The sequence below is a fragment of the Plasmodium chabaudi genome (genome assembly GCF_900002335.3).
Source record: "Plasmodium chabaudi chabaudi strain AS genome assembly, chromosome: 13".
Taxonomy (NCBI): Eukaryota; Apicomplexa; class Aconoidasida; order Haemosporida; family Plasmodiidae; genus Plasmodium; species Plasmodium chabaudi.
In genome coordinates, this window is record NC_030113.2 from 669,210 (window position 1) to 691,888 (window position 22,679).

The 22,679-nt window shown below is 23.5% G+C and overlaps 6 protein-coding genes across 6 annotated transcripts; 3 read left to right on the forward strand and 3 right to left on the reverse strand.

Annotated features, from left to right (window-relative positions):
- Positions 1 to 348: 348 nt before the first annotated feature.
- PCHAS_1317200 (conserved Plasmodium protein, unknown function) lies at positions 349 to 924 on the forward strand (the record flags this gene model as incomplete). The annotated part of the gene is made up of 2 exons (XM_016799164.1): positions 349 to 382; positions 566 to 924. The coding sequence occupies 2 exons, from the start codon at positions 349 to 351 to the stop codon at positions 922 to 924; spliced, it is 393 nt and encodes a 130-aa protein (XP_016654493.1).
- Positions 925 to 1,033: 109 nt separating this feature from the next.
- Positions 1,034 to 3,247, forward strand: PCHAS_1317300 (NADPH--cytochrome P450 reductase, putative; the record flags this gene model as incomplete). Its single annotated transcript, XM_735653.2, has 1 exon — positions 1,034 to 3,247. The coding sequence occupies one exon, from the start codon at positions 1,034 to 1,036 to the stop codon at positions 3,245 to 3,247; it is 2,214 nt and encodes a 737-aa protein (XP_740746.2).
- Positions 3,248 to 4,028: 781 nt separating this feature from the next.
- On the reverse strand, positions 4,029 to 9,105 carry PCHAS_1317400 (zinc finger protein, putative; the record flags this gene model as incomplete). The annotated part of the gene is made up of 2 exons (XM_016799165.1): positions 4,029 to 6,941; positions 7,051 to 9,105. The coding sequence occupies 2 exons, from the start codon at positions 9,103 to 9,105 to the stop codon at positions 4,029 to 4,031; spliced, it is 4,968 nt and encodes a 1,655-aa protein (XP_016654494.1).
- A 2,059-nt stretch (positions 9,106 to 11,164) lies between these two features.
- Positions 11,165 to 16,266, reverse strand: PCHAS_1317500 (conserved Plasmodium protein, unknown function; the record flags this gene model as incomplete). The annotated part of the gene is made up of 6 exons (XM_016799166.1): positions 11,165 to 11,215; positions 11,333 to 11,390; positions 11,527 to 11,588; positions 11,722 to 15,652; positions 15,752 to 15,977; positions 16,080 to 16,266. The coding sequence occupies 6 exons, from the start codon at positions 16,264 to 16,266 to the stop codon at positions 11,165 to 11,167; spliced, it is 4,515 nt and encodes a 1,504-aa protein (XP_016654495.1).
- Positions 16,267 to 17,467: 1,201 nt separating this feature from the next.
- PCHAS_1317600 (S-adenosylmethionine-dependent methyltransferase, putative) lies at positions 17,468 to 19,063 on the reverse strand (the record flags this gene model as incomplete). Its single annotated transcript, XM_016799167.1, has 1 exon — positions 17,468 to 19,063. One exon carries the CDS (start codon positions 19,061 to 19,063, stop codon positions 17,468 to 17,470), a length of 1,596 nt encoding a protein of 531 aa, XP_016654496.1.
- A 974-nt stretch (positions 19,064 to 20,037) lies between these two features.
- PCHAS_1317700 (conserved Plasmodium protein, unknown function) lies at positions 20,038 to 22,134 on the forward strand (the record flags this gene model as incomplete). Its single annotated transcript, XM_740780.2, has 1 exon — positions 20,038 to 22,134. One exon carries the CDS (start codon positions 20,038 to 20,040, stop codon positions 22,132 to 22,134), a length of 2,097 nt encoding a protein of 698 aa, XP_745873.2.
- Positions 22,135 to 22,679: the final 545 nt, after the last annotated feature.

Below are 22,679 nucleotides of genomic sequence, written 5' to 3' on the forward strand. Positions count from 1 at the left end.
TTTTTTAACAAATTATTTATTATAAATAAAATGAAAAATATATTTAAATAATATACCCATTGAAAAAGGGAGAACAAGATAAGGAATAATTTTCGCGGGATTATGATTTCATAGACGAAACAACTGAAAATGGTCTATGCCTAAATGGTGAAAGGATAATGAAAATAGAATAAAATAGAATTAAATTAAAAATAGTTTGATTTCATTTATCAACGCTCTAATAGTATATGCAAAATATGCTATAATTATATCTATCCAAAATTTAAGATAAGTTCAAAACAAAAAATACAATTTTTTATACCATACACATCCTTATCATTTTATGTTTGAAATTATAAATTATTAATAATGAAAACGGATCAAACTAATGAATTAACAACAGGTAAAAAATATATTTTATAACTGTATTTTTAAAAAAAAAGACATTTAAAATAGTTAGCTATTTCATAAATGCAACATTATGTTTTGTTTTATTTTTTTTAAATAATTGCGATTTTGCTGGAAAATGCTAGCTACTCAATTCAGATTGATTAATAAATTTGACTTTTCACATTCTTCCATTCAGGGTTATACGATTTAAGAAACAAGAATGTCAATGAACTCGCCGAAATAATAAAAGCGCACAAAGAAAGCAAACAAAAGAGCTTAAGTAAAATTGATAAAGCAAACGAAATTGAAAATATAAAACAAATGAAAAAGTTTGCAGAAAGTCAAGGGGAATGCTTTAATATGTGTAGAATGAACTTACAAGAAAGATTTAAAAAGGATCTACAACAATATAAAAATTTGAATAATAATAATAATTTAAATTTTGATGAAAATAATGTTATTAATTTAGAAAAAAAATATAGCAATTTGGAGCAAGAGCTATGTTTTGATGCCTGCTCGAAGAAATATAAATATTTATTTAATGAAGTAGTATGAATTTATAGAAGATTAGTGAGGATAGTACTCCTATTATTTTATAAAAGCATATTTTAGTTTATCATATTTGTTTTATTTTATCGGTATATATAAATGTATTTGTTAAAAAATGGATACTATAACAAGACAAAAAATTTTACTAATTTATGGATCAGAATATGGAACTTCTTACGATTGTTGTAGAAATATTTTATACGAATTATGCAATAATTTTGATGTGCATTTTTATTGTTTAAATGATGTAAATATAATGAAATTTTATAATTATGAAAATATTATAATAATTGTAAGTACAACAGGTTATGGATGTCCTGCACATAATATGTCAAAATTTTGGATTAACTTACACAAATGTAATAATATATTTCATGAAGATATATTTTTTCATTTATTCGGATTAGGGGATAGTTCATATGATAATTATAATGCTGTAGCTAAGAAGCTAAAAAGAAAGTTAATTTCTATAGGTGCTAATATAATTAATTATAGCTTAGGGAATTATCAACATAGTTCTATGCATTTTACCAATTTCAATACATGGAAAAATAAAGTATATTCATTTTTAAAAAAAAAATATTATGATTTTGAAATAAATAATAGTCTTCCTCAAATATACAGCATTACAAATTTGTCTGAAACATCATCAACTTATGAAGATATAAAAAAAGACAAAGAAAAGGGTAAAAGCAAAATCGAGAAAAATCACGAAAATTTTGATGTTAACGATTATTTTACAAAATCATTGCATTTAAATAAATTTGAAGTTATAAAAAATGAAAGACTTACGGATGTAACATATTCACAGGATGTTAGATATATGGAGTTAGCAACATCAATAAAGATTTTCAATCTAAGTAGTTTAATAACAGTGCACCCAATATTAAATAAGGATAAAACAGAATCCGTTTTAAGCTTATTAAAAATAAATTATAACGAATATATTATAATTAATCAGCCAAATAAAAATACAACATGTACAATGAGCACTTATATTCCTATTGGGAAAAAAATAAAAGTATTAGATTTGTTTGTATACTTTTTAGATCTTAATAAAATAGTTACTCCGTTTTTTTTTATATATTTAAGCGAAAGAACAAATAGCGATATTCATAAAAAAAAATTTTTACAACTTGGGAATACAAATGATATAAGTGATTATTTTTCATATGTATATCAATATAAAAGATCATATTATGATATATTTTATGATTTCTATAGTTATATTAATATTGATGTTCCTTTCCTTTTAAACACTTTACCAAACATTATGAATAGAAATTATTCTATATTAAATGATGCAAAAAAATATCGATTTCTCAAACATTTTAACCTTTATAATTTATATCATTTTTACCTTAATCCTTATTATTCAAATTTTTTATATTATTTAAAAATCAATTTTAGTAATAATATGAAAACTCTCACAAATTTTTTCTCCTACATTATGTGTAACTACACACAAATTAGTATATATAAATATACAAATATTTTAAAAACCAAAATGAAGGCTAATCAAGTAAATAATGTAATCGAGTTATTAATTTGTTTATATCAAACAGAAATAAATCAAAATAAAAAACATGTAGGGTTATGTTCAGATTATTTAATAAATTCTATTGAGGGTACTCCATTTATTTATGCTACTATTGAAAATAGCTTACTATTTCAAAATAAAAATATATGGAACTTAAATTATAGAATCGTCTATATTTCTACAGGTGCCGCTTTTAGTAGTTTAATAGGAGTTATAAGGCAAAGGTTTTATATATATAATACGAAAAAAAAGGAACAGCAAAATGAAAACCTGATAAATAACAAAATTAAAAATATCTCAGAGAATGATCTACTGTTTCTAGGTTTTAGAAACAAATCAAATAATTTTTATTTCGAACAGGAATTGCAAAATTATTTACATTTCATTCATATTTTTATAGCTTTTTCACAACAACCAGAAGATAATTTTTTGTACTATAATCACAACATTTTCAATAATGTAGAAAAGAATGGCCATAATGATAACATAAGTAATAAAAACGTATTTGATAAAAGCACTTCAGAAATGAAAGAATTTTTAAAAGATAAAAAAAAAGTTTATGTAACTGATATAATTTCAATGCTACAAAATAATATATATGATTTGTTAATAAAAAAAAATACAATTTTTTTAGTATCTGGAAAATCACGTCCTTTTTCTCAAAACCTTTTTAAATTATTAGCTAACATTATGAAAGAAAAGGAGCCCAATAAAACAATAGAAGAAATTAATTTATTTTTAAAAAAAAAAATTGATAAATATGAAATTATATTTGAATCTTGGTATTAATTAAATCAAATTGAGTAAATAGAAAGTGTTAAAAAAACGCTTATAACTATACTATTAATATGATGCATTATAAATTAATTTTTTCCATTTTTTATATACACATATAATTTGAAATTGTCAATGTCATATTAATTATCGTTTTTGTTTGGGTACACTAAATAGAATTAAATAGCCATGCACATAATACACAATTATTTAGGCATAGACATTACATAATGTTCTTTATATATGCCAATACATTAAATGCTACAAAAAAAGGTGGGTAAAAGAAAATTTTGAAAATATTATAAGCGGCCCACTATTTTCAAGGATGCGCAACTAATGAAAATGGGAAGTTGCACATGTAGATATTTGTATATGTGAATATATAAAGGAAATAAAATATACATATTTGCAAAGAATGAATAAAATTGCATTATGTAACAGAAAAAAAAAAATTCAAACATATATATGCATTTTAATATATTCGTTTATTGTTTTTATGCTTTATAACATATAATGTGTATGTTGTTTTTTAAAAACATCCAACAAAAAAAAGAAAAATATTTTTCTATATATTAAAATTTTTTTTTTGATAATATTTATGAATTTTAAAAAGGATATAACATGCGATATTTATCGCCTATTTTTTTATAAGTATATTTCTGTTTTCAAAAGAAATTCGGAAGGTAAATAAAATAATAAATATTTGCCTATACCCTTTTTAGACTATTTGTTATTCAATTGTGTTGGTACTACTATTGTCATTGCTCTTTTTGTGGGCAATATTAATCGCGGCTTTTTATAAAGGATTTTCGCATAGCTCACATCTTTTCCTTTCATAAGGATTTTCATAAGTACACATACTACAACATTTGACTTTATTACTTTTTTTTATGGTATAAGTAATATTACCATCAGGTACAGTAACATTTTTTTTTTTTTTTGGTGATGATTTACTATTACTAAATGTGTTGTCATCCGATGAATAAAAATATTTACTATCACTATTATTGTCGTCATTTTTTTCTTTTTTTTTTTTTTTTTTTTTTTTTTGGCTATTTTGTTCAAGTAATTTCTTCTGATCAGCGAGAAGAGATGGAGCTGGAAATTCATCTATATTAAAAGATTTATAATAATTGGAAATAGGATTTTTATCAGCTTTATTTTTTCCAGTTTTATTTGATTTTTCAATTTTGTTAGAGCTTAAAGACAATAAATCGGTGGTTGCATTATTAGTTTTTTTTTTTGGTTCTTCTTTTCCCTTATTTTTTGAAGTATTCGATCCGTTTTTTTTCCAATTCAATGGGATATCTTTATTTAAAGCTCCCGATTTATTATCCTTAGTTTTTGTTTTATTATTACTGCTTATTAAAAAAGGAAATATCTCATCATCGGTTTTTGGTTTTGGTAAAGGAGGGTATTCTACATCAAGGGAACCACCTTTTGAATTCAATGATGTATTTTTATTATTTTCAACTTTATGCTTATAAGAATTAATATTTTTATCTTCATTGTTTAAATTGGAACTATTATTATTTCTACTATTGCTTCCAATTTTATTACGCTTACCATTTGTAGATAACTGATTACTAGTATTACTTCCCTTGTGATTTGTATTATTTGAATTGTTTATACTAAAACGAGATATAGTAGCAATACTAGAGGTTCGATCGTTCATATTGTTAGAGGCAAGAGATGGAAAGTCATCATTTTTTTGTATATCACTATTTTTATTCGTATTTGTTGTATTAATAATAGAAGAAACATAAAAATATATATAATATAGTTCATTAATTTTTGAACTTTTAATAATATTTAAAAAACGGTTTCTTAAAGATAATGATATATCATATAAATTTGAACTAACTTTTTGATCTTCTATATTTTTATATTTTTCTGATCCTCTATATGTGTTTGAAAATCTATTATAGCTACTACCATTGTTTATGGCATTATTTGTATTTCTATTCCTTAGTATAAATTCTATATCTTTTCTAATTCTGTAATATTCAGGTCCTGTTGATAAGCATTCTTCTAATGCTCGTGCATTTACAAAATTGCTAAGATCTTTCGATATAGTAGTTAATGATGTTAAATCGACATCAAGAGCTATCTTTTTTAGTATGTTCTTTTTATTTTCGTTAGATATATTTACAAATTTATTAACACATGGATCTTTTTGATAGGCTGATAAGTAGTTACTTATAAATAAATAAAAAAAGGAAACTAAATTTAAACTTGGTTCTATACAATATAACATATCGAAAGAAACTTTTTTGCAAATATCCCATTTTTGATCATAAATATGATTTATTATAATAGTATTTGGGTTTTTATTTTTAAAAGATTTTTTTATTAAATTAGAAATATTTTCAAGTTCCATTAAATTATTTTTAGAATTTATAGCATCAAAAAGGGAACTCCCTTTTTCCTTTCCTTTTACATTACTATTGTTTTTTTCACTACTACATTTTACTGATGCTGTATTGCTACCTTTTTTATTTCCACTACTAATTAACGAATTATCATTATTTTTATTTTTCACATCTTTAGAATTAGTAGCACTTTCACATGCCAGTGTAATTCGTTTATTAGCAGCTTCAATGTCTTTCCATGTATTATTACATAAGGTATATATGCTTTTTATGTTAGTGTATACTTTTTCTAATGCATTATTTTCAATTTTAAAAAATAGAAATGTTAAATATAAAAACCCATACTTACTTAATTCGTTAATATTAATTTTTGTGGCGTTTTCAAATTTCTGTCTTAAATTAACCATACTTTTATTATTATTATAATTATATATGGCATCATTTTTTTCTTTCTTTTCATTTGAATTGTTAGCGCTTTTCTTGTTTTTGTTACTATTTGTATCGCTATTAATTTTGCCTAGTATTGTTTTTTTATCACTTAAGTGCATAAAAAAGAATGAATAATATAGTATAAAAGATCTATATATAATAATATTAAAAAATAGATTCAAATAATGTTTCTCTAAATCTTCTTTATTATATAATAAATAATCAATTTTTTCTATTATGCCATCAAAAAATATTTTAAAAATAAAAAAATTATTTTTTTTTTGTTCTGCTCCAAAATCGGTATCTATAACACTTTTTGTCAAATCAATTATTTCTTCATTTGATAAATAAAAATCATTATTGTTTTTTGTTAGTATGTCTAAAATATTTACAATAGATTCTAAATCTTTTTTCATAATTTGTAAAAAAATTGTTTTTTTATTTTTAAAATATTCTACAAAATTTATCATTTTGATTTCAATAAAATATTCAAAATACCAAGAATCAGAAAAACTTTTAAAATCATAAATACATTTATAATTATTTATATCGATTTTTTCTCTATTATTATCTTCTTCATTTTCACATGTATTTGAATTCCCTTTATCATTATTTAACTGAATAATATTAATGTTATTTCCATAATCATTTCGGTCGTTATATGTATTATTTCGACCCCGATTGCTACTATTATTGTTTGCACTATTTCGTATTTCATTATAGGATGCCCCGCCAATGGAAAAGGCGATTTTGTTTCGTTTGTTACTTCCCTTTTCTTCATGCTTTTCTGCTAAATGTAGGCATAAATCCATTCTGTTGTCAAACACAACAAATATGCATTGCTCGTACAGACATGGATGATGCTTTTTTTTGTAGTGTGCAAATAAATTATCGTAATCCTTGTAAACCTGAAAGGAATAAAAATGGTGAAATTAAATATTATGAAAAAATATGCTAACAAATTTCATACTTAGTATTGCATAAAATGTAGAGTGACAAAATTTATAAATTTCTTACGTGAAGATGAAGCTGATCATAGTAGACAACGTCATCGATCTCATTCTTCTCGACCCCTTTAATTTCAGGATTTTTTTTATTAAAACAGAATTTACAAAAGAAGTGATATTTATTTATGTGACTCATATATGTATCGAAATCGTATAAATAATATGAACATATATGACAATAAATATGTCTTATTTTATATTTATTTTCTGAAATTTGTTCTCCATATTCAATATGGGCTTTAACATTTTTTTTTAAAAAAATATTATATTCAAATAAAAAATTATTATCATTATTTCCTACACATATATCACAATATGTTTTTTTATGTTCTGACAAATGTTTACATAATTCACTTAATCTAGTGTAACAATATTTATTTAAATGTTTTAAATTTGTTATATTATCTAAATTTGTAAAACATGTTTTATAAAATATATCTATAACATTAAAATAATGATCTGTCGACTCCGATTCAAGTTCACTTATATTATGAGCATCTCTAGTATATTGATGATACTTATCATATATCGAATCGTTTTTTTTACGTAATAAATTTTGTTTATTATAAATATATATGTATTCAAAATATTTATTTATCTTATGATTATTATTTAATTTAAATTTTTCGACTTTTTTATTTTGTACTTTTACCCAATAATCAATACATGGAGTTAATAAACAAGCATAACTTGTTAAAAGTGTTGATAAACTATATATATAATAATATTCATAAAATATTTTTTTTTCTGTATCTACAAATATTTTTGAGAAAAATGCATATCGTTTTAAAGAATTAGCACATCCATTAAGAATATGTTTGGTTTTATCTTTTTTCCTTTTTATATATTTTTCATAATGATTAAACAAATACATATTTTCCACTTTTTTTGCATTTTTTGTTGTATCTTCATTTGATTTGGGATCCTTTTTTAATATATTTCTTAAAATAATAATATCATCATAATGTGATGAAAATATTTTTTTTAATTTATTTTTTTCTAATAAATCAGCTTGTTCTTTTTGTATATCATCATAATTTTTTGATGTCAATTTTTCTATTTCTTCAATATCTTCGATTTCTTTACATATATCACTACTATATTTCTTTACAATATTTTGTTCATCCATTTCAACGCTTATATTATCAATTGATTCCCTTTTATCATTGATTTGATCTTTTTCAAGACTTCTACTAAATTTAAGTTGCTTTCCCACAATTTCCGATTCGTCTATATTTTTATTTTCGTTATCCCCTGCTAGCATATCTACTTCATCAGGTTCTAACAAGGTCTGAAGTAAATTATTGTATGTAAAATATGTATAAAAATTGTTTAGACAAAAAAATATATATTCATTTCGTTCTTTACAAAAAGGGCATTTCATTTTTTCTTTATCAAATGCATAATTAAATTTGTCATTTTGTATATTTGTCCTATGATTTTGATGATAAGACTCATCATAATTTCGGTTTCTACCCCTATCCCTGTAGGAATAACTCCTTGAATTAACATAGCTATTGCTTCTAACATTATTTATGGCATTTTGCCCTGTTGTATTATTATTATTATTAATATTATCAGTATTTTCATAATTATTTTCTTTGATTTGCATATATAATAGTCGATAAAAACATAAGAAACAATATGTATGATTACATTCTTGGATACATATAATTTTAATCAATTCAAAACATAAACTACATTCAATAAATTTAAAATCAAGTTCGACTTTTTTTAAATCAAAATTATTAATTTTATATTCTTCTTTCATATCATCTTTTAAACAGTAATTTTTGTTTTCCTCTTTTTCTCGTATTATTTTTTCGATTTCTTTTTTTATTAATCTATTTCCATTTTTTTTTATATTATCAATTATACTATTATATATAATTAAATTATTTTCAATTCTTAATATATCTGCATCACAATAACTAAATAATTTTCTTATATGGTATGAAACGTTAATATATTTGGATTTATCTCCGAATGTCTCTTTTTCATCTTCATATTTCAAAGCATCATACTTTTTGTTATTATTAATATTTGGATTTCGGTTTATATACATTTTAGTATGTTAATATATATACGTCTTCTATAGGGTTATAGTTTTTTATACTGTTTTTTGCAAATATTTGACTACTATTTTATTGGCCTTTTTGCAATCCTTTGTGTATATATACTTTATGATTGTATTACAAACTTATGTAGACTTAGTCTCGCTAGCATATTCGCATGTATGGGTGTGTGCCAGCTATCTACAATGAGCATAAATATGCAGTGATAGTATTCACAAGAATAAAGCAGTATTCTTCAAAATATATATATATATTTACGCTTGTAGGTATACATATATATTTTTTGAATAATCTGGCCGAAAATAGGAAGGTATATATATTTAAAACAATACCATAAAATTTGGAAATAATAGGTATAAATTTGAGTTCTGCGTATGCGCAGTAATTTTATCAAACTTTATATAACTATATTTAATTTATTACATTTAAAGGTGTATTAATTCATATTTACACTATTATGAAATTAAATATAGATTTTTGATTCTATATATTTATTATATATATTCTATATATTATTCTTTTTCATTCGGTGGTATATATATCTTATTTTTAGGTTAATTTTTATATATTATGAATTCGATTAATTTATGTACTTTTTTGCCCTAACAAACTTGAAGGTGTTATATATATGGTATAGTTACTTGGGTATAAAATATATAAACCCAACGAAAACAAAATAAATATATATATATAGATATATGGACACTTTACAATTTCTTCAATGGAAGTTAATAATTGTTTAATGATTTTACACTAAGTACATTTATACATATAAATATATCACGTATGTATGTATTGTGATAAAACAAAATTTAATTATACTTTATAGTTCAAACCAATGATATATAAACTAATTAATAAGCGAATTTATAATATATGAAATATATTCTTACATATATATTATTCCATATTTTTTTATTTATTTCTTCAAAAAGGGATACTATATGAAAATTAATTTTCAAAATCTCCTACTATATAAGGAAAAAAATATATGCATAATAAATTAGTAGTGTATATAGTGTACGATTATACTATATATATTTATCTTTACCAAACATAAATGAATTACCCGATATATAAGTTTTTTTAATTTATGAAAAGTTATTACAAAACAAAATAATATTATATATAAACAATATTTTATTATTTTTTCACATTTTAATAAGTTATAGAAATAAACCTATTCATCAATCTATTTTATATTTATATCTTAAGCTTTTTTTATGTTATACTGCTATATGTATGATATTTAAAATAATTAATTTATTAATTTTATTTTCTTTTTATCCTTATTTTTTTTATTTTGCCACAACAAAATGTAGTTCAAAATTGAACACAGATTTTGTATGTAAACTAATTCTCTATATTAGCTAATAATTTCCTACTACAGTTCTACATAACAATTTTTATTTTCGGTTATTCAATATTTTTATGTTTTTTTTTACATCCTTTTCCCATTATATGATTTATGATGGTATTTTATTCATTTTGTTGGTGTTCTAAAAATATGACAGTCTCAAGAGAGATCATATTTATTTTTCTAATGTTTCCAACATTTTTGTGGAATATATTTTATAAGAATTTTTAATAAAAATATGGCACATAATTTTACAAAACTGTAAATTATGTTATAGTTGTAAGGTATATACAAATAAAAACTTTTAAAATAATAAAAAAAGACAAAAGTAAATTAAATTCAATGTTTATACATAATCATACATAAACATACATGCACACATATATATATGTCAATATATAAATTATAAAGGACAGTAAAAAAAAATAAGCCAGTATCCTCATAATAAAGTATAGATAATATCAAAGCGTTACAAATTTATAAAAAATGAAAAAAATAAAAAAGGTTATATATTGCATAGGTAATTTTATAAAAGTTTTTTAACCCTTCAAAATCGGTAGCATATTATAGGAACCCAATAAATAAATATTATTTTGTTCATAAGAATAATTGTTTCCTTAACTTGTTTTTAAGCAATGCACTATAAACATTTTACGAATAAATATGTCGGTCTTAAATATAATAACAATTCGTTAGTATAACTTTTCGTAAAGCTTATTATACGAATTGATCCAAAGCTTGTACTAAAAAATTAAAGAAAGCAGAAAAAACGTGTGGTGCAAAATAATGTTAATATTGTATATAGCATGTACAATAAATATTTTCTGTTTAATTTATGCATGTATGTTTTTTCTTTATACCTCAATGGAATTTCTTTTTTCCTTGTCATCGCTTGAAAAAATCAATTCATGGGCTCCTCTACAAAAAAGACAAAACGTTGGCATTATAATTGTTATCATTAATTAAAGAATGCAGAAAGATTATAAAGAATGAAATGCAACAATTTTATGTGAATAAGGTATTTCTTCATTTTGGTGTTATTTTTTCCGCTTACATCCACAGGTTTTGTAAAACTTCAGTCTTCTTGTGTTCAACGCTCTTGTAAAACAATGGGGTCTGGAAAGGATATAAATTTTAAGCCATTATAATGAGAATAAATCTATTTTATTTAATTTTAAGACTGATTTATGCACATAGGAATATCAAAAATAGAATATGCATGAATATGTTGCATAAGTATATATATTACCTCCATCATCTTGAGGAAAAGGACAGAAAAAATCGAGTTGTAAAAAGACAGAGAATAGAAAAGTTTTATAAAATAATCAATAGCATTATTATGAAATAATTTGCTGATTAAATAACTGTTATTTTTATTCATATCAATTAATGTATGTGAATATAAGTAAAATTTCCAAAAATTTTTTATTTTGCTTTTTTTGAAATCTTCATAATAGTAAGATAAATCTTTTAAAATAACATTTTGTAAAAATGGAAATGAGTTAATAGTACTAATATGTAATATTCTGTTTAATATCATGTGATATAAATATTCATATAAATACATATATTTTATATATATGTTTATTGTATTAGCTTGTTTTAAGAAATTTAAAGACATATAAGATGTTTTTAAAACATAGGGTAAATATTTTTTTATTTTACTATTTCCTTTAAAATTATCTGATTTTTGGAGTATTCTATTTGATATTTCGCAGAAATAAAAAGTGTTTTTGTATATTTCTCCTCGTTTTTTTTCATCATTTTCAAAGGTGATTAAATTATCATTATTTTTATTAATATTTATTTGTTCGTTTTTTATAATGTTTAAATTATCAACTTTTTGATCGTCTTTATAGCTATCTTTAAATTCATCATCATTACTACAGTTTAATATATCGTTTATACATTTCATATCGGTGTTATTCGTAAAAAAATAACTTCTACTTATTTCGTTATTCATATCTTTTATATTCCTCAAGAGCTTGTCGCCAATATGATATAAATCCTTTTTATTCTGAGAGGCATACAAATTGCTACTACTATTAGTTCGGATAATACTAGAATTAGCAGTGGTTGTCTTTTCAGTACTACTCATTTGATCTTCTTTCTGGCGGCTTAGCCTTTTGTCCTTATCATTATTTGGTGTGCTATCATAACTACATTTCATACTAGCATTTTCATTGTGAATTGATTCCGCAGTTTTGTTTTTATCTATATTATCTGAACTATTCAAAATTTTATTTATGCTGTTAATGCTAGGCGATTGTATACTATTACTGCTAGTACTCAATGCATTATTGACTGTAAGTGTTCCAAAACTTTGAGAATTATTTCCAGAGTTTTGTCTTTCTATATTATTAGACTCTAATTTGTTTGTACTTGATGTTACACTACTAGTTTCACTTTTAAAAAAAATATTTTTTTTTTTATTTTCTTCTGATTTTTTTAATTCTGCATTATTTTCATTATAATCACTAGTACTTTTCGTATTATAATAATCTGCAGAAATGTTCCGTGTATTTATTTTTTCTTCATAAAAAAATTCATCTATAATTGTGAAAAAAATATGGATTTTTAAATAATTTATTTGAGGTATATTTAATAAAGCTGATAATAATAATATGCTATTTTTGTCCTTTATAGTTTTTCCTTTTTTTTTATTATCAATATCTTCAGAAAAAAAATTAAAAAACGAAAAAAAATCATCATTACTTCGATTGTCTGATGTTATTATATATTTTAGAATGCTATTTAATGGAATTTTTAAATAACTTTCTTTATGTTCATTCATAAATAATTTCTGTGTTTTATTTTTTATTTCTTCCATTAGAAAAATGTTATTATAGTTACTACTAATTTCATCATCACTATCATCATTATTATCTTTAGGTTTACAATTTTCATTTGATTCATGAATATAGTTCATATGATTATCTTCCTTTTTGTTTTCTATATTTACATATTTATAATTTTTTTTTTCCTCCTTTCGTTTTTCTTTGTCTAAATACCTATGATCATCATATGCCCCAATTGATGAAGCGGATTTTTTCTTTTTCAATTTATTATAATAGTTCATATTATTTTTTATATTTTCATCTTCATTGTTCTCATCATATCCCTCTTCTATCCATTTATCTTCTTCTTCTTCTTCGGAAATATTTGTAAATTCTGCATAGACCTCATTTTCCCATTGATTTTGTCCTGCTTTTCTCTTTTTTGATATTGCCGTATTTCTTTCATCGATTTCCATTCCATAATAGTCTTCACCATTCTGTTCATATTCGTAATTTAACTTTTCATATCCATTTTGCTCTTTCATAAAATTATTACTGATTATTTCGCTTGCTTTTTTTTCAATATGAAAGTTTTCATGAGTGTAATTTAAATTGCCATAACTTTCAGTGATCGGATTATTGTGTGTTTTAAAAATAGGGATTTCGTCATTTTGTTGATATAATTTTATTTTTTTATTTTTTTTTTTCCTATGCTTATAATCTATAATATCTATAGCATATTTGATTAAAACAAAAAAATTATTATAAATTCCAAAATAAAAAATGGATGCCCAAAAATTCACATTATTTTTTTGTGTCAGTAGATCGAAATTGTTGTTATAAAAATTAAAACAAATACCATTTATAATAGAATATTTTAATAATATATTATTAAATAATAATGAATATTCACATAAATCATCAATATTTTTTATTTTAATTGAATTTTTTGTTTTTTTTATTATTTCTTGTGTTTTTATTTCATCAGAAAAACATAATGTTCCGTCTTTTATAATACTGTTAATAAATTCAACAATGGGATAATATCTATCTATCTTAGTAATTTCTTCATCTTTAAGATTATATTTTTCTTTATATTGCAAACAAAATAATAATCTAAGGTTGCTATAAAACATATTATCAAAAGGTAGTATTAATATTTTTTTATAATAATCTTTATCAAATTTTCTATTAGTAGATTTATTTTTGTCCTCTTCATCAGTTTCTTTTTTTTCCTTATTATTACTAGTAGTAATATTACCAATGATATTATCCGAAATATTTCGTTTTTTCTCATTTGTATCATAATGGCAACTATTTGTGTAAATAGTATCGCTACTACTTCTATTTATATTGCTATAAACTTCTTTATTTTCAATACTGTTTGAAAATATTTCACTTTTACTTATATCCAATGTAGTATCTTCACTTGTATCCACAGTATCTCTCATCTGTAAATACTCAAATGAGCCACTATTATGGATATATTCATGCATTTTTATAACATATAATTTAGAGTTGTTATTACATTTTTTTTTTTTTTTTTTTTCTTTATGCACATTTTTATTATTATTCATGATTTTATCAAAAATTATTTCTAATTTTTTTAATTTTGTTTCAAAATGTTCTGAAAGATGAGAAGAACAAGAACTAGCATCATCTTGTGATGCACGCATATTCCGAGTTTCAACGGTCCCAGATTCGTTATTCTCTTGTATGCATTCACCAATTTCGCTATTACTTTTTCTATTTTCCGGGGTAATATTTGAATCTTTTTCTCTTTGTATTATTTCGTCACTTATACCCTTATCCAGAGGCGCCGTATTATTAGCATCTGCTGAAGAAGCATTTGCTGGCAAAAAATTTGCTGACAATAAATTTGCCGAAGAAGCATTTGCTGGCAATAAATTTACTGACGAAGCATTTGCCGAAGAAGGATTCGTTTTTGTTTCATTTTCTGCACACGGTGTGTGTTCATGCGAAAAATTCGATGAACTGGGCTCCTTTTCATTTAAAATGGATTGCAAACATTTTAATCGTATTATATGTAAAAATAGATTATAAAGAAAAATTTGTTCATTCCCTTCACCTATTAATTCTATTATGCTATTAATCAAATTAGTTATATAATAGTGATTATTTTTTAACTTCATTCGTAATATTATTTCTTCTATAATATGCTCTACTTCTTCAAAAAATAATTCTGGGCATAATATCCATATTTTCCGTTTAACATTAATCGAAGTAATTTCATAAAAGGATTTAGCAGCGGGTGTATCTTCTACTAATACTTTTAAAATATCTATAGGAATAATATTTATTTTATCTAATACCATAGAGAATAATGGTTGTATTTCGCGTACTTGAAACATTAACATCATTTTTTTAGCTAGCTTTGTTAAACTGTAAAAAAAAATATAGTAGGAATTATATTTATGAAATTAGCTAGTGTAATAAACACAATGTTATACATTTGCATGTATATTTTTTTTTCTTAGTTACCATTTTTGAGACTTTTCCACTGATTTAACTTTATTTATGAATTTTGGAGATAAATAATTTTTAAATACATGTTTATATGTTATGTGTTTAGGAATATTTAAAAATTTAAGAAAATCCATCAAACCAGATAATGCAACATCTTGAAATGATTGTGTTTGTCGCCACACTTTGCATGCTCTAACTGCAGGATTACTATTTTCTTTGTCATTTTTTAATCGGTAATTATCTAACATAAAAAAATAAACAAGCAAATATGCATAAGTATGTATATATATGTGTGTGTGTAAAACATTTAGTTTGTGTTGTTTAGGATCTTTCTTTTTATTACATTCTATCCATCTTAATAATGCATTTCGGCCAGCAGGTCCACAATTTAAGCCCTCTCTAAAAACTTCAGGGTTTTCATTTAAATTGTTTATCTCATTTTGATTGAATATGTTTATGTAGTTTAGTTCTTCTTTTCTTCTCCTTTCGGCATACTTGCGGCCAAAATTAAAATTCCAGCCAGTACTCATAACTCAAAAAATATATTAAAAAATTATAATAAAGTAAAATAGTGAAAAGCACACAAATAATATGAAAAAAAAATAATAATAATGGTAGTAGTATTATTATTATTTAGTACATGCATGCTTCAAAATAGTGTGGAATGGATAAAACAAAATTCCAACTAATATTTTAGGTTAAGCCATATATACATACTATATTAATTTATTTATTTGTATATATACTTATAATATATTAAAATTAGTAACGTTGCTGTGAAGGATTATTTTTATGTGATATAGTCAAATCGAAGTCGAATATAAAAACAATGGTTCATGTGTAAATATGCATATTGTATACATATTATATGTGCACATTTTATTTATTTGTATATCTTTATTCGCACTATTAAATACATTTAATATGAAAATTACAAATATTTATGTAATATTGTCTCGAAATAATTATAGAGTATATATTTTTAATTTCCCATCTTTTATAATTAAATTATATTACTTTTGCTTTGTTTTGCTTTGCCATTTGTATATTTGCGATTTTTTTGATTTAATAACTGTTTTTCAAAATGTTGCACATTCATTGCTTATTGTTATTATTTATAGCTTAGGGATAATTTATTTATATTATATATTTGCTTACCCTAATCATTTTATACACGAATTCAAGCTTCTTAAAGTAGAAACAACTACTATGAAATATATATAATATTATTTATTTAATTTATTTATAAAGATAAAAAACATATTTCATAAATAATATATATTTTTTAGGCGTAACATTCCTACGAAATAACCTTTTTAAATTTAATTTTGAATAAAAGAATTTATTATATCTCTGTAGGTATACACCTAAAATTAAAATTGTAGAAAAATTATAGAGACTTATTGCCGATATTCTCTTTACATTTAAATTAGTAATATTAGCTATTATTCATTTTATTCTGCTTTCAATATAATTTTATATAAATATATATCGATTTTAAACATGAACGAAATATAACATATATTATACCTTATATTATTTAATATTCAAAATATTCATAAAATTATTATACTGGGAAATTGAAGGTATACAGAAAAATAGGCGAACTTTTTTATTCGCCTCATTGAAAAGTTAATTCGAAAATGTTAATTTTTTGTTATGCATTTTTTCATAAAAAAAGTTAAAAAAATAAAACAAATACAAATTACAAAAATTATAAATAAAATTAGTTTAAGTAATCATTAATAGGATAGATGTTAAATATTTTGTCTCAGGTAATGAAACATGAACAGGGTGGTCCGAACTTACTCTTCCCTCCCCTATTATTACGCCTTCACATTTTGCCCAATTCAAAGCTCTTCTTATACATAAAACTAATTCATTGTAACCTATTAATCTGTTACAACTTGATACAAATACATAACCAGGTTTTTGTATTATTTTAAATGATGCATACAAAAGCTTTTGATAAACTTTTAAAGCTGCTGGTAATAAATAGTTATTACGTGCTAATGGTGGGGGATCTATTAATATAACATCATATTTTTTTTGGAAAAAATCATAATTATTATTTTTAATTAATAATTTTTCTATATCGTCGAGATCAATACGATTATCTTTACTTTTTTCATATATATATATATTTTGCATATCCGAATGTAATGTGCTCTTTTTATCATGTTCTGTTTTTTTGATTGCTATCATATTGTTTTCATTTTGTTCTTCCAATTCATTGTCCAAGTATTCATCAGTTTGCTCATCGCTTTTCTCAAGTAATGGTATATTATTATTTCTATTATGTGGTGTCTCTAATTTTACGTGTAAAGATATGTTAAGGAATTTCTTAACACATGTATGCACAAAGTTAATTTTATTTAAAACATTATTATACTGAGCAGATTTTATTCCATTTTCTATGGCCAAATAAGAAGAATCAACACACGTTACTTCATTAGCACCATAATAAGCTAACGTAATTCCAAATCCTCCAACATATGAAAATAAATCTAAAACATTTTTATCTTTACAATATGAAATAAGCATTGAACGATTATCTCTTTGGTCATAATACCATCCTGTTTTTTGCCCTTTTAATATATCAGTAAAAAATGTTAATCCATTTTCTCTAATTTCTATTGGTGGTTTATACAACCCTTTATATACTAATTTAGTTAACGACAATTTTTCAAGTTTGCGTATTTGACTATCATTTTTTAAAATAATTGTATCGGGATTTAAAACATTTTCAATACTCTTTAATATAATGTGTAATAACACATCCATTCCACTTGCATTTACTTGAACAGACACTAACTTATTATATTTATCTATTACAATTCCTGGTAAAAAATCACTTTCTGCATTAACAACCCTAAAAAAATTATCGTTTGGAAATAATTCCAATCTTTTTTCATATGCCTTTTTTATTTTATTATTAAAAAATTCTTCATTTATATTTTCGTTAACATTCATACTTAATATTCTAGACACAATCGTTGAATTTTTATTGTATATTCCTACTCCAATATTTTCATTAAATTCATTTTTTATATTAACAATACAGGGACTATATAAAACCAAATCGTTGTCATTTTTGACGTCCTTTGAGTATATCCAAGGAAAACCATTTAATATATTTTTAACACAGTTATCTTTTATAATTAGCCATGGTCTTTTTTTAGGGTTTGTGCCATTGTTGTCAATTTTCTCATTATATGTAGTTGAACTTGGGCTATGCACCCCTCTCCTTGTTCCTATGCATTGATTCAAATGTCGTTTTAAAAACAAATTGTAATTTCCCTTTGCATATGAAAACAGTTTCACCATAAGAAAGCTTTAAGTAACTCTTGTGTAAAAGTTTTATTTAAAAATTGTATATGCATATATATGTATATAATCTATTTAAAAGACCTTTACTTTTTTTTCCTTTTTATATATTATTACTATTTATGTATATTTTACATACAAAAATTATACAATTGAAACTGCCAATAGAATTCGCCTCTTGATTGTTAATATATTTTTTTATCCTTACTTTCTTATAATCATAATTTTATCCCATATTTAAATTCCTTAACACATAAAAGATTTTACTGCATACTCTATATTTTTTTGAAAAGGCGGAGCGAAGTATTAAGCGCTATTTATTTTTTCATTTTTTTTTCCACCTTTTTTTTTTTTTTTTTTTTTTATCATTATATTTCATTTTTATTTAAAACATAAAAATAAGAAAATTTATATAATTATGTGATGGGAATATATAAATATCGATAATAACATTTCAAAATGATAATTATTTTGTAAAATTATCCATGTTACAACTTAAACGAGCACAAATGATGATGGATTATAAAGAACATATTTATATTATTTGAAAAAGCATAAAAAAATAAGTAATATCAATACTAAAGTAATTTTAAAAAAAGAATAAATCGATATATTTTTATTTACTTATATATATAAAGTAATATTATATTCACCAATAGAATATATCATATATTGTTTTTGTAATATATATGTCATATCCTTTTTGATAACTGAATTCTTTCATTTTTAATATTTAAACAACAAAACATTAAACAATTTTCGAAGAAATGGAACATTTTTAATTTAAAAAGGATATTAAAGAAGGAGAACATACATATACATTCGCATGTAATTATTTATATGTATGTTTTTCCTCATGATGGACATAACATATATAGATCATATTGGCTATAAATTGATCATTGTTACGTCTAAACAGTATCAAAAAAAAAAAATAATAATAAATAAAAAGTAAAACAATACAATAATACAAAATGTATAACGGTATTGGATTAAAAACTCCACGAGGTTCAGGAACAAATGGATATATTCAAAGTAACTTGGCACACATCCGCCGTGCCAAAAATACAGTTAGAGATTATGAAAAATTTCGAAATGAAGTTAGTATGAATAATATTGTCGATAAAAAATATACTTGTGATTTTTCAATTATTGAACATTCAGAAAAAAGAAAAATAGAGTTAGGAGTTTTACTATATGAAGAAAAAATTAAAGAAGAAGGAAAAGAAAATATTGAAGAACTAATTAATAATTATAGAAAAAAATTATATGATGAATATTATGAAAAAAAAAATACAGAAGAAAAGTTTAATGTAAATAAAAATCGGAAAATTGATGCTAATGAAAATATACACATGCTAAATGATAGAAAAAGAAAACAAATAGAAAACTTACAAAAAGTTTTGAAAATTAAAAAGGACGATAAAAAGAGAGAAGATATGCAGTTAAAGGAGAGTGAGGAAGCAGCAAAGAAACAAAAAAAAGATAACAACGATAGCGAAAGCGATAGCAGTAGTAGTGACAGTAGCAGTGGTGATAGTAGTAGTGCTAGTAGTAGTAGCGATGAAAGCGACGCCAGTAGCAGCGGAAGTGATTGCAGACGAAATAGAAGACGGAAAAAAAGATATCGATCCGAGTCTAGTTCGGGTAGTTCTCATAAATCTGATTATTCTAGCGATTCTAGCAAGCGTACTTCTAATACATCAGAACACAGTGATTCACGAAGCTCATCAAATATAAGACATAAAAAAAGCAGTAAAAAAATAAATGGCAAATCATCACTTCCAATAAGGCTATCTGTTATAAGTAGTATTCCTGATACGCCAAACAGAAATGATTCCAATGCAACATCAGATGACGATAGAATAAAAAATTCCGATCGTTCAACTAGTTCACGCAGATCAAGGGGTAATAAACGCGCATTAAAGGAAAGGTCTCGTAAAAAAGGAAAATCTCAAAGCAGCGATAATGATAGCGATGATGATAAAAATTATAAACGTAATAAAAAAAACAAGCATCGTAGTAAAAGAGAACTACGAAGCAACAGTGACAATGATAGTGATAGCGATAATCAGCATAGAAAAACTAAGATAAAAACAAAAAGGGATGCTAAGAAAGATAGTCATAAAACTAGTGATACTTCTAAAAAAAATCATTCTCCTGAAAATATGCATAATAAAAAATCCAAAAATAATAAAAAGAAAGAAGGTGACATAAAAGTATCACCATCGTTAGTAAGAAATGATGAGAGCTCAGATGAGGAGCATGTAAACAAAAGGAAGCATGACAATAAGCATAGTAAACGAAATAATTCTAACAAGCGTGGTACTATCACATCATCCGACGAAAGCAATATAAAGGACAAAAAGAAACCCTCATTAGATGGTGTAAAAAAAAAAGACAAGAGCCACACAAAAAATAATAAACCAGAAAATTCTCTAAATAAGGATGAAACGCTGGATATTTTAAATGATATAAAAAAATATTACAGCAAAAAGAAAGAATCTACTAGCGAACAAGATGATAAAGAGTCAAACCATACCATCAACAATTCTGATAATAGTAGTAGTGAAAATGATAATAATAAAAGCGACAGTAATAGTGTTGCTTCTAGCCACACAAAAAAAAAGAAAGAAAAGCAGAAAAAGGAGCGATCCTTAAGCAGACAAAGTTATTCTAGTCAATCGCCAATTAGAGATAAAAAGAATAATAATAGAATTATGAAAAAGAAAAAAGCAGAATATGATAGTGATTCATCTGACTCTCGTTCTAATCATGAGCATCGTCGTGGCCATAATCGGCATGCTAAAAGAAGGCGAGGCGATGAAAGCAGCGAAAGAAGCATTAGGAGTATAGATCGTTATAAAAATAAAAAAAGAAATAGAGATAGTTCTGAGAGCATAGACAAAAATCGTAGGGGAAAGGATTCCGATACAATTGACAGACGTGAGCATAGAGAAAGAGATAAAAAACGAAGGCATGAAAAAAGAGATAGGGGAACCGAAAAAGGCCACAGAAGTAGAGAAAGACATAAGGAAAGAAGGCATAGAAGGGAAGATAGTGACTCATAAGAAAACAAAAAATAAATCATATATTTGTAATATAGCAATTCAATATATGCTATAATATAAAAATTGGCAATGGAAAGCACAAATTCATTTATGTTCGATTTATTATTATTTTATGATTCTATTATTATTGTATTTTTTGATGCACAACATAATGCAATTGTAATTTTTCGTTTGTTTATTTTTATCTAATATCCCCCTAATATGGGTATGTATATAGTCAAAATAATAATTATGACAGTGGCAAATTCTCTATATTTGCATAGACATATGTCATATTATTATTTCGATATCTTTACTTACATTTCCTTTTAATTTAATTTTTTTGTTTCAAATATAACTATAATAATTGTTAAAATCAAATAATAAAAAAAAATATGTTAATAGTTAGTGTTAAACAAAATGTATATAACTATAGGGGTAAATAAATGGCATAGCTATGTAAGTGCATATTATGTATATGCCTTATATTCCCCTAAAAATATGAATTTTTAAATAAATTTTACAATGCAACACTATACAATAAATACCATATAGTTTACACAGAT